This window comes from Mandrillus leucophaeus, unplaced genomic scaffold (assembly GCF_000951045.1).
Source record: "Mandrillus leucophaeus isolate KB7577 unplaced genomic scaffold, Mleu.le_1.0 Scaffold42, whole genome shotgun sequence".
Classification (NCBI taxonomy): Eukaryota; Metazoa; Chordata; class Mammalia; order Primates; family Cercopithecidae; genus Mandrillus; species Mandrillus leucophaeus.
The window spans coordinates 735,301-747,898 of record NW_012104476.1 but is presented as its reverse complement, the minus strand read 5'-3'; the positions used below and the strand labels follow the sequence as shown (position 1 = coordinate 747,898).

Genomic DNA, 12,598 nt, shown 5'->3' with positions numbered 1-12,598 from the left:
AAAAAAAAAAAAAAAAAAAAAAAAGAAGAAGTTATACAAACTATAGCAAACGAAAACAGGAGACATTTCAAGGATTTATAGTCAAAAACTTAGAAAGGGGCAAATATTCCCATTATGACCTTTATAACCCTGGATGGAAAGCTACAGGTCAATATTTTGCACCTACAGCCTTTTACCAGCACTACATACACAACTTAAGTAATTCAACTGCACAGGAAAACAATAATTATACAAATCCCATTTGAAGATGTATACCACTACATGATTCCCCTTTACTACATAATGTGGCAGTTTTAATCACTGAGTAGAAGTGAGTTGTTTTCCCTGATAACTTTAAAGTATGTCAATTACTAGACATGACCTAATTGAGGAAGATGAAAATTATTAGTTGAGAATCCTTAAGAGAAATTACTGGAGTTTACAAAAGCAGGATCCAAGCTATTTGAGGCTGTGGTTCTAAGACAGTTAGATTCAAATCTGGAAGAAGGCTGAAAATTATCCAGAGAAGGCAGAACATGTCACTTGGAAAAAAGTAAGGCCATACTTCCCTTATACCAGGAATCAAGTTCTGCCTGGTTGGTTAGTTGCCCCAAAAGCAGCTCCCAACTCCACATGGAGTCAAGTGCTATAAAGAATGAGTCCAGATCTTTCTTGTGATGACATACCAGACCACTGGCCAACATGAGATGTTCTCACTGGTCTTTTCATTCTACTGATTTCAGTTACTGTGTTCATATATGCTAGGGCATCAATTTTTCTTTTTCTTGTCAGAAAGGAGCAAACGTGATACAAGCTCATAAAAGTGGAATATATTGAACAGGTGTTCCTTAACCTCTCAGCCCAATCCTAAAAGCTGCTAAGCAGCCTTTAAAAGCTCCAAGTGCTTCAGTGCTTCTAAGGAAGAAAATACACACAAGTAACTTTAACTGACAAATTGCAGAGAGCAACCATAATATGTGGACGGCTAATATAACAGTTCATTCCAACATCATCATGTTCATATAGAATCACAGAGGATGAATATCCTATGTGTTTTGTTTACATACAGAAAAAAATGTATATAACTGATCAAACACAAAACCTATGCTCTTGAGAAAGCTACAAGAAGAATGTAATAAGAATAAAATACTCCTACAGGTACAAATTACAAAACTTACTTTGCACAACATTGCACAGCCACCTGATGAGACCAACTTTGCTCCATCACACATGATTGTGTGAATAACAGAAGACAGTACTTATTATTTGGTAGTATAGAGTGATATTCTGTGTTCATTAAATATCTTATCTCATTTAATATTTGCAACACTAATAGGCAGGTATTGATAAGGAAATAGACTCAGAGACATAAAATAACCTGACCAAGGCCATACAAGTAGTCTTAAAGATCATTCTGCCTCTAAGTTCTTAATTACACACTATGCATAATGAAACCTCAAATACATGTTTAAGGAGAACATACAGCTTAAAACGTTTAAATTGAAAAGAAAATGTGTTCACTGCATTGACGTTTAAAAAAAAAAAAGAAAAAATCCTACACACACTCTAACAAGTTTCAGTACTCTTGCCAGAAAAAAAAAAAAGCAAATCGATTCCAACTAGTCTATACTTTCATTTATATTTAGAATATGAGCTGGGCATGAGTATATAATGAATATATATGTGTGTCTCTCTGTGTGTATAACACCCACATTATTCAAAAGCTCCCAAAAATGTAGAAAGTTTGTTCCAATCCTTCTCTATTTTGTCTACTTTAAGAATTCTTTGCAATATGCTTATGTAAATACTGATTTTAGCTGCTGTTCTCATTTCTCAGATCTTCTGCTTCTAAACGGATTGGAAAAGTGACAGACCTAAGCAGACATCTTTGGAACACAAAACCAAGGAGATATAAACAAATACAACCAGATCAAAAACAAAGGCTTCTCCTTTAAACCCTTTAATGTATCACTACAGATAAAAGAACTGAAAGTAAAATATACCGGTTTTGGCTAAGGGTGTGTATGTGTGTGTGTGTGCATGCACACACACCTGCACATGTATATACTCAGGTGTCTATTTTATTAACACACACAATGAATAGCATCTTACCTCTGTTGACAAAAGCTCTAGAGGAGTATAAAATAAAAACAAAGGAAGACTGTGAAGTTGGGGCATGGGAAAGTGTTCAAGAAAACGGTTCTAGATTGTTAAAAGTGCCTTCAGCTTTCTTATACCAGATTTCATGTTATGGTTCAGTTGTGCTAATAGCTCATGGACTCTGCCGGTGATTTCCCTCCATCCACATTTCAAAGACGTGCTGAAGAGGATTAAGGATAGACTTGAAAAATTACCATTTCACTTACCTGAAGCTGAGCCTTCTTTATAGACATAAGTAAAAAGCTATTATGACAGCACAAATCACAAAGCACAGTGTAAATAATATGTTGGCAAAGAACTAATGTAAGTTGTGCACATACGATTTCCACTTAAAAGCATGAAACTCCCCAGTGTGGAAGTTACTATCTGAAATTATTACATGTGATACTATTGGAATGAAAGTTGAAATAGAAGATACTTTTCATGAGGACTTGGCAACAATATCAATGGATTTTGCACTCTGATACCATAACAATCACATTATTGGAAACACATCCTAGCAGGGCATTTTTGTCATAGTTGAAAGCTGAATATACATCTGGTATATATCTTCTCCATGTAAGCTAGTAAGATGACAGATTTTTATGTAAGCAAAGTAAGTCTACCAGCAATTTCACCAAAATAAGAAAAAACCTTTATACTCATCCAATGTGCTGTAAAAGTCATTTTATTAATAGATTGTAATTAAAGACTCTTTAATCATAAGAATATATTATTAGAGAATAAAAAAAAACCATTCTTGGAACTAGAGAGAAAAATAACTGCAAAAAGCTTAATGAAAATCTCAATGTTTCGAGAAATGACTTTCTTCTTTCAGGGTGATCCTACTGACAATAAAAAAAACACTAGAATGTTCAGTATAGAAGTGATCAAGGCCTAAGGTATAGAATGTTCAGTATAGAAATGACCGAGGACTAAGGTAGTTAGTGGCTTTGGCCTTCTTTCTGCTGAAGAAAGCAAAGGGGGAGGCTTTAGCTTTTGGATGGAGAATAGATATCGCAGTCTCCAGATTTTACTTCCAGCATCTCAACCCACATCCAGCCTGGTGTGAAGAGATGCCAGATGGGGCTACGTCTGTTATTTCGACTGCTGAAGCAGGATACTGAATGTATCCTGCTTGTTTCTGTTAGTATGAATATTCAGCCACAATAAGTAGGAGCAAGGGTAAGTGTGCTAACTGTATTAAGCAGGTCCAAATCATCCTTATACTTTTTCTCCTATTATAGATAAAGACCAAAAAAAAAGTCAACATCTAGAAAATGCCACTTTTGCTAAGCTTGGAAAATACTCATTTATTAATGAAATGATGCTCGTTTCCATACATTTAATGTAAATGTATTGAGAGAAATAAGTGAGCAGAAGAAAACCAGAGTAATTAGCATTGGAGACAAAAGTTAAAAGCAACTAAAGTGAATTAATTATTTTCCACTTTATTTGATTTTCTTGATTTCACTATTTTCTCAGAAAATGCTGAGGCATGACTGTATCAGTATTCATCACTTAGAACACCAATTAGGTTCCTTTAAGTATCACAACAGACTTCTACATTGACATGTTATCCTATTGTACAAATAATGCTTATTTGTCACTCTTTTTTATTTGTATCTTGAAAAGGATCACTAAATCCAGAAAGGAGAATTTCACTATAAATAAATATAATGAAGTGACAACTGCTGTTTGAGAATGAATTTTAGATTCACGATTATTACAATATTGTGATAATCCCTGAAGGGCACCCCAGTGCCATCTTTCCTGAAGGACAGAGAATAAGATTCAGAAATAAACTTTGCATTTTAGCAAAAATAAGTATATTAGTTTAATTATTGCTGAAAGAAAAACCTAAAGGCAAGCTACCCAGACTGTGAGGGAAAATATTCATTAAAAAAATACTATCTCCATTCCCCGTCCTCCCCACCAAAAAAAAGGCAACTCACTTTATATGAAGAGATATTCTTCAAGAAATCAGTATCTCAATGCATAATCTGAATTCCAACCCCCACATGACACTTCTTACTAAAAAAGTAATTGTGGAGAAATGGTGGCACGAGCTAATCAGGGTTCCCTGTATCTCCTTACGTGGCCAGGTAAGGAGTTAATGTCCTGGGTGTTAGGAACCAGGTATATACCTTGGACTTACTTATGATCCCTAGGGTCCAGCAGGCTATGTCTTCTAAAAGTAAAACAATTCCTAATAAAGAATGGAAATCAGTCTGCTCTTCAGGACTGAGAGATAAATTCTCAGATTTTTTTCCATATCCCAATGAGCATTCATTATAGAAGGAAATCAATGGCAATGCAAGGCACATATGTGGAAGTTGAGATAGACTTACGAAGTAGCCTGTTCCCAAGCTGGAAGGAGCTGAACTCTGCAATAAAGCATAAAGACAAAAGTGGAAAATCAGCAATGGTTTTTAACACGTTCCAATCCACACAGCTCATTACCAGCCCTTTGCAGGCTTTTTATCACTACATCACATCACCAGTGTATGCTGCCCCTTGTCATCTGCTACTGATACAAATACCGTGTTGCTTAATTTTCCCCTTTACATCTCTCAACAACTCAGAGATGCTAACGTGCTATTTACTGAATTCCAAGCCTCTGCGGTGGATGTAATTGCCAATTTATTTGACAGGCAGCTGGGTAATGAATTAATGATGGCATTTCGCCCTGCACTGAGACTAAACAGACACGCATCAGCTTGCCTCCCTGACTTGCTGACATTAAATGCCCTGGTCTCAAGCTACTCAGTTTTGTGGCCGCAAAGGGGCAGGCAAGAGGAAAAAGCCCAGACTGACTTGAAAATAAAAAGCCCAGTGGGTTTGGATGACTTTTCCAGTGTATGACCTACTTGCCAGTTTATTCCCTAAAGGCACCAGTTAGTACACACACGGTGCTTTTCAAAAATGAGACATTTTGTAGACGTAATTAGTAGACTAAAATGCAAAGAATGTGTGGGCCAAGAGGAGCAGTGAAAAGCACCATTTTTCTGAAGGGTTTAAGTCACAAGAATTACCAGTTTAAGCTGTCATAGTTCTGACACACAGGGAACTTAAAAATGTTCATTCTGAAAGGAATGCAGGGCATCACTTGTTTGGGAAAAGAAGCCAAAAAACAAAAAACGAAAACAAAAAAACATATTTTCAACTTGCCTGAGATTCTCATTTTTGTTTGCTTTTTCTCCTAAAACCTCTCCTTATAAATTATTTCAATTTTAGCATCCTCTTCCTCTTTGTGATTAAGCTTGAAATGAAGATGAAGCAAATGCGGAATAGATTTGCAGGTCTCAGCTAAACATCCCTGCGCCAGACAGGCCTCTTCCCTGATGAGCTTGGGTTGGGTGTTTCACCTTCCCAGGAGCAAAATGACCTCTGCCCTGATTCAACAGTTACTCTGTTCACTGCTAGCTCTTCTGCCTACACGTCCTGCCCCCTACTCTGGAAACTTCAGATAGCAGTAACCATCTGGCCTATTCATCATTGCCTCTTAGAGTTTCAGACAATGACTTGCACACAGGATGCATTTAATAAGGACTTGTTGAATGAATGTATAAATAAATGAATGGATGGATTATGTATAAGAAAAATGGCTCAGGAGAATTTGACATCTATAAAACTACAGGAGATGTGATTCTTCTTGATGCTAAGCTCTTTGAGGAGGAAATATGGTACTGCAACTATATCTACATCAAACAAGAAGAGTATGCTTCAGGGCATTCCTAAATGCAGCTCCCAAAGCAAAACTTTCTTCATCTCAGTGTTTCACACAAACTCAGGGGAATGAAGCACCATAGATGTGTGATCTTGCTCACTGGACTCAGTTTTTTAAAATCCTGCTGCATTCTTAATCCCGTAAATGTATGGAGGGAGATCCACAGTAGTCATGGAGACAATTTCTCATACCAGTGACTAGCCATATGACAGCAGCACCTGTTTCCAGCACCCACAGCCCTCCATGCAGCAGCAGAAGAAAGCAAAAGTCAAGTTAGGTCTCCACTAGCTTGGAGCCATACCTCTGGGAAGTAAACTCATTTTAGGATGAATTACTCAGAGAGACCACGGGATTTGTTTATTTCATTTCTTTCCCTTCCTGCAAATGTATTTTATCCCAGAAAGAGAAGTACTCCCACCAAACCTACTTCCCTACCCCCACATACATATCATCTTATTGTATACCAAAGAAAATTACATCCTTCAGGTCTCGGAAAGCTCTGTTATGCTCATTTTGCATATATATTGTACATTACTCAGGGAGCTGGGTGGAGAAGAGGGCTTTGTTGTGCATATTTGTTCTGGCTATTGTTTATGCAGGTCTGACTGAATGAGGGAACAGTGGGTATCATTTCAATTTCTGATGTCAACATCAAATTACTTATTTAATTTCATGCCTGGCGAAGCATTGTATAGCTACACGCAGAATCATTTCACTTCATTTGTTATGCTGTGTTTTCGTGGCGATTGGCTTGCCTTCCAACTGACAGCTTTAATTACGACATGAATTTGATTGCACTGCCGAGGAATTAACATAATGCAACAAAGCATTTAAGCACCCTGCCTTATAACCCCCCTCCCCCAGACACGGGCACAAACACAGACACACGAGGGAACACACACACAAGATCCCCATACACATAAAGGTCCGCTGGAATTTGTTTCAGCATTTGCTAGAAAGCATACAGATTCTTGTATCAGGAGCCATTCACATGTGAAAACCCAGTGTACTCTTCTTTTTCTTTTTTTTTAGGGAAAAGATGCATGGCATTCAGTTTTGATTTCAGGATCTGGCAGAAAACACATGTGTAGAAAAGCCCTCTTCTGATCGACTTTGCCAAATGTCCATGGCATTGACATTTCCTCCCCTCTTACACCCTTTCCACCACATTTTTCTTGGCTACTTGCCAACTCCCTTCAGTCGTAGCTGGAGAATTTCAACAGGAGTGACATCTATTTAATAAAAAGGCTTCTGCTTGTCTAGTCCTACAACCCCAAGATTCTGACTACGGCCTTGTATTCAGTGAGAAATTACGCCTGGTCACCAACAGGACCCCACCATCAAAGCATAGATAACAGAAGTTACCAGCCACAGGGAAGTCACAGTTTGGCTGAGGCTCAAAACAACTATCATATATCCCTGAGGTCTTACTATCAAAAAGGCTCAGAAAAGAGTCTCTGTCATATATTTCTAATCTAAGTCTATATCTAAATATAGCTGCAAACATTTGGTGGCTTCAATAATTTTCCAAGACAGAAATTACACGAACACAGGCAACAACAGATCATGCTAAAAACAAAACAAAGGAATGTTTAGAAACAGCGGTAATATTGTTAGAAATGTGCTGTAAGTTATTCACTTACAGATGTATATTTAGGGATTGGTACTGCTCTCTCATTTTAGAAGACACAGTCACCAAAGAAGAGACAGTCACCAAAAGGTAAAGAACCAGGAAAGAAGACAGGTGCTAATACCCTAACTATTGAACAATTTGACAAAACTCTTCTTTAATAATCAAGATCATGACTCACTGCAACCTCAAGCTCCTGGGCTCAAGTGATCCTCCTGCCTCAGCCTCTTGAGTAGCTGGGAGTACAGGCATGCACTATCATGCCCAGTTACTTTTTTTTTCCTAGAGTTAGGGTCTCACTATGTTGCCCAGGCTGGTCTCAAACTTCTGGCCTCAAGTGAGCCTCTTGTGTCAGCTTCCCAAGTGTTGGGATTACAGGCATGAGGAACCGCGGCAAGTCTCCCTGTTAATTTCCAATAAGGGAGGGCTTCCATTTTTCTTGCTTGGAGACTTCAAGCAAAGTCTGTCCAAACTATATAGCAAAAGAGGCCACAGAATACTGAAAAGGCTGTGAGTCAAATTGTGACTTGAAAATTAAGAGGATTTTTTAAAGAAAGAAACAGAAGTTTCCTTGGTTTCAAAAGCATTTGAAATAATATTATCCATCCATGTTTAGGCAAATACTTCTGCTGAAAAGGGCTTCATTCTTATTTCTTCAAGTGGTAGAGTTGCCATTTCATTCATATTTTCAATGCAGTAGGTAGAAATGAGAACTATTAAGAGGTTGAGAAAATAGAGTAGGAGAACATTTCAGCGGTTTGCATGAGAAGACAGGGATATGAGGAAATGCTGGCCAGCTGGCTATCTAATATGCAATTTCCGGGCTCATTATAAGCCATCTCCTGTTTAACATGGTCTTTTCATTCTGCTGGATTTTTTTTTTTTTTTCATATTTGACCACTGCTCCAGCGATCTCCACAAATTACCCACCTCCATCTCATTATATTGTAAAGGAGAGCTTTCTTAGAAGCACACTCTTTATCTCAATCTTCATGCTACCATGAGCTGCAGGAACGTAATGGGATGCGCAGTTGAAAGACATTTTCCAGGAGGGAGAATGTTGCTGCTGACATTCAAGTCTGCAAGTAGATATTCATTAAACACTTGTTCTCTTCTCACTTCCCCCCGCTTGCCTTTCCTTCCATCTCTGTCACTAAGCTATCATCGAAGCTACTCATTAAACTCATGAAGTTAACATTTCTGTTTTAACAGCATACTTACAAGGGATTTCAAAATTGATTATCCATCTAAAATAGATGTGCTCCATTCATTATAAATCCACACAGAGAGGCCATGGCTACTATTACAGCTCCCTGAGTACAGACAGGACACATGTGTACTCCACCCCTAGGTGAGAATGTGTGTTCTGACCCTAGGGCTAATTTAAATTGAATATTTTAAAATTCTTCCAAATCACTAATTGTGTTCAACATCCCTGGCTACCTACCTTCATGTTATGCTTTTCTCTCTTGGGAGTAAAAAGGAGAAGGACCATGCCAGGAATTATATGAACAAGTAAGTTTCTTGCAAAGGTCACAAAACAAGCTCATTCACAGATCTTCCAGTAGTGTTTTAAAAACCTGAAATCTTAATCCAAAGAAACGTGCCTTGGAAATAAGATTACTAATAGCCAACCCAAACCAAAACAAAACAAAAAAACAAAAACAAAAAAACCACACACAAAATATATTTGAATGAGAAATAAGCATATAGTTGTTGGAAGAAATCAAGTAAAAATGGAGTAACAACTTGATAAAAGCATCAGGTGTGAAAATGCTACATCACTTCCAACGTCAATTATTCAACCTTCTGTTATGCCCACTTCAGGTTGTCACCAACTCTCATCTCAGCCTTCTGGCTTCTACCTCTGATTTCATTCTTGCTCTCATCTTCATGGACAGTTCCTCATATCAAAGGCAAAATAAACATTTTAAAGTGAGAACTACAATTCCAATCCTTATAACATATTCCAATGGTTTTTAAGATAATAACCTGTCATGGATTGGGCAATGTCTCCCTGTTTACGTCTACCAGGAACCCCAGAGTGTGATTGTGATGGTCAATTTTATGTTTCAACTTCACTGGGCCATGGGGTGCCCAGATATTTGGTCACACATGATTCTGGGTGTTTCTGTGATGATGTTTTTAGATGAGTTGAACATTTAAATTGATATGCTGAGTAAACTGGGTTGTCCTCCTAAAGTGGGTGAACCTTATCCAATCAGTTGAAGGTCTGAAAAGAACAAAAGGCTGACTCTCTCCCAGATAAGAGAGAATTCCTCTTGCCTGGCTTTGACCCGGGACATCAATTTTTTATTGTGCCTTCAGGCACAATAAAAACATCAGCTCTTCATGAGTTTCAAACCTGCCAGTCTTGAGACTAGAATTATACTATTGGTTCTCTTGGGTCTCTGGCTTGCTGATTATAGATCTTGGGACTTGTCAGCCTCCGAAACTGTGAGCCAATTTCTCAAAATAAATCATTCTCTATTGGTTCTGTTATCTTCTGCTGTGGTTCTGTTTCTGTGGAGAAGTTAACACAATGACATAATTTGGATATAGGGTCTTTGCAGATGTAACCAAATTAAGGTCATACAGAATTAGGATGGGCTATAAATCCAATGGCTGCTGTAGAAGCCATGTGAAAACTAAAGAATAGACTGGAATGATGCATCTACAAGCCAAGAACACCAAGGATCACTGGGAGACACCAGAGGCTAGGAGAAAAAAAGGATTCTTCCCTAGAGCCCGCAGAGGGAACATAGCCCTACAGATACACACTGATGCTAAATTTCTAGCCTCCAGAACTGCGAGATAATAGATTTCTGTTGTTTCCAGATATACAGTTTGTAATCATTCATTAAAGCAGCCCAGGAAGTTAATACAACACCTAGCCACCTTAGCATGGGTTAGAAGTTACGTGTTCAGCCACTGTACTTCTTCATTCTACTCTAGCCACATTAGCCATTTTTCTTGCCCTAAAACATAACATGCTGCTTCTGAATCAGGGCCTCTAAACTTGTTGCTCCTGTTGCCCAAAATGTTCTTCCCATAGATCTTCACCTGTCTACCTTCTCTTCTTTATTTAGGCCTCAGTTTTAATGTCACCTACACAGAAAGGCCTTATCCAATCACACTAGTTAAAGTGGCAGCACACCCCCACACTTCATATTATTTATGTCAGAAAACACTGTATTAGAAAGAATTTTAGTTGTTTCTTCACAGATTTGTCGCTCCCACTAGAATGGAAATTTCATGAGGGCAGAGGCTTCATCTTGTTCTCCACTCAACCTCAAATGCCCAGACTATACCTGATGAATGAAAGGAATTTGACTGACATTTCTTGACAACTGAAATACTGACATATCCAGGAGAATTCATAAATATATGAGACAGGAATGGAAAAAGGCATAAGCAAACTGTTAAGGAAAAGGAAAATGTGGCACAGATTTTTTTTAAAAAAGAGAGGAATAAAATACCAAGAATCCTTGTCAGGTTGAGATTAGATTTCCTAATCTAATTATAACAATGTGGGAAGTTCATTCATGGTAGCGGCTCAAGTCAGTTTCCTCCTTAACAGTAGCTGGTGAAACAACCTGGCATGGAATAAAACCTCAATAAAGATTTCAAGAGAGGAAGGGAGGGAGGGAAGGAAGGGAAGAAGAAAGAATAGGAAAGATGCGCCATGGATGGATGAACAGTGGCACTGTGGGATAGACAAATCAATAAAAACCCAAAGACCAGGAGAGATTTGAAGTAGGAGAAGGGGTATGTCAAAAAGCAGTAGAAAAAAATGTCTCAACTGTAAATAGCTACCAGAATTATAAGATTAGACAACTGTGTAGCATTAGACTTATAAGAATTTGATCCCCTTTCATTATTTCCTGAGATGTTTAAATTCCTTCAAAGATCTGAACCCTGGAAAGGTGTCAAATGTTTTTCTGTCTTCTCATAACTAACAACCCAACCCAAAATTCTTTCAGAGAGAAAGGTGAAAAGAGTCATATTCATATAGTCGTTAAATATAGCACTAAAGAAGTTTACTTCCGCAGTATATTGGGAAGTGTTTGGTAGAAGTGAGGCTGAGGCTGACATAAGGAAAAGAAAAACAAAGAACAAAGAACAGAAATAAAACAGGCCAAGCGTGGAGGCTCATGTGTATAATCCCAGGGCTTTGGGAGGAGGCTGAGGAGGGTGGATCACCTGAGGTCAGGAGCTCAAGACCAGCCTGGTCAACATGGCAAAACCCCATTTCTACTAAAAATACAAAAATTAGCCAAGCATGGTGGCACATGCTTATAGTCCCAGCTACTTGGGAGGCCGAGGCACAAGAAAAGTTTGAACCCCCTGGTCAAGGTTGCAGTGAGCTGAGATCATGCCACTGCAATCCACTTTAAATAAATAAAAAGAATAAGCAAAGGTAGGAAGATTTGAAAGTGTGAACAAGGCCAGGCATGGTGGCTCATGCCTGTAATCCCAGCACTTTGGAAGTCCGAGGTGGATGGATTGCCTGAGGTCAGGAGTTCGAGAGCAGCCTGGCCAACGGGGTAAAACCCCATCTCTACTAAAAATTCACAAATTAGCCAGGCATGGTCGTGTGTGCCTGTAATCCCAGCCACTTGGGAGGCTGAGGCAGAAGAATTGCTTGAACCCAGGAGGTGGAGGTTGCAGTGAGCTGAGATTGCGCCATTGTACTCCACTCCACTCCACTCCAGCCTGGGCGACACAGCAAGAGTCCGTCTTGGCGGGTAAGAGAGGTCACGTTCTTTGCCTAAGGTCACACACAATAAATAGCAGAACTTCTATTAAATCTTGACCTGTTTGTAATAAATGCCCATTAACATTTCATAATTTGAGGTTTGTTTATTAAAAGTTTTTAAGCATGTTTTGCTCCTAACTTTTGACAAACTTCCCCAATTAAAAAATTCTGTTTAAGTTGGAAGCAATATTTTCCCCTTGAATAACTCATCGTAAACATTTACTAAATATGTATTCAATTATTCCCCTTACCTCTTCCCTAGTGACTAATCTAAACAAGTTACTATATCTCCTTGATGTGGACAATCTGAAAGTTCTTGTGGCCAATTATTCCCTCCTGGCAACATGGTCTGATAATAAAT

General features: G+C 38.5%; 1 protein-coding gene across 1 annotated transcript in view; it reads right to left on the bottom strand.

The window, feature by feature from the left end:
* The window catches only part of AUTS2 (autism susceptibility candidate 2), a gene marked incomplete at its 5' end in the record, with an annotated part of 1,256,093 nt that overhangs the window by 697,124 nt on the left and 546,371 nt on the right, over positions 1 to 12,598 (bottom strand). The window contains one exon of the mRNA XM_011992898.1: positions 4,470 to 4,505. Coding sequence (XP_011848288.1) covers positions 4,470 to 4,505 — 36 coding nt within the window. The remainder of the gene's footprint in view (positions 1 to 4,469; positions 4,506 to 12,598) is intronic.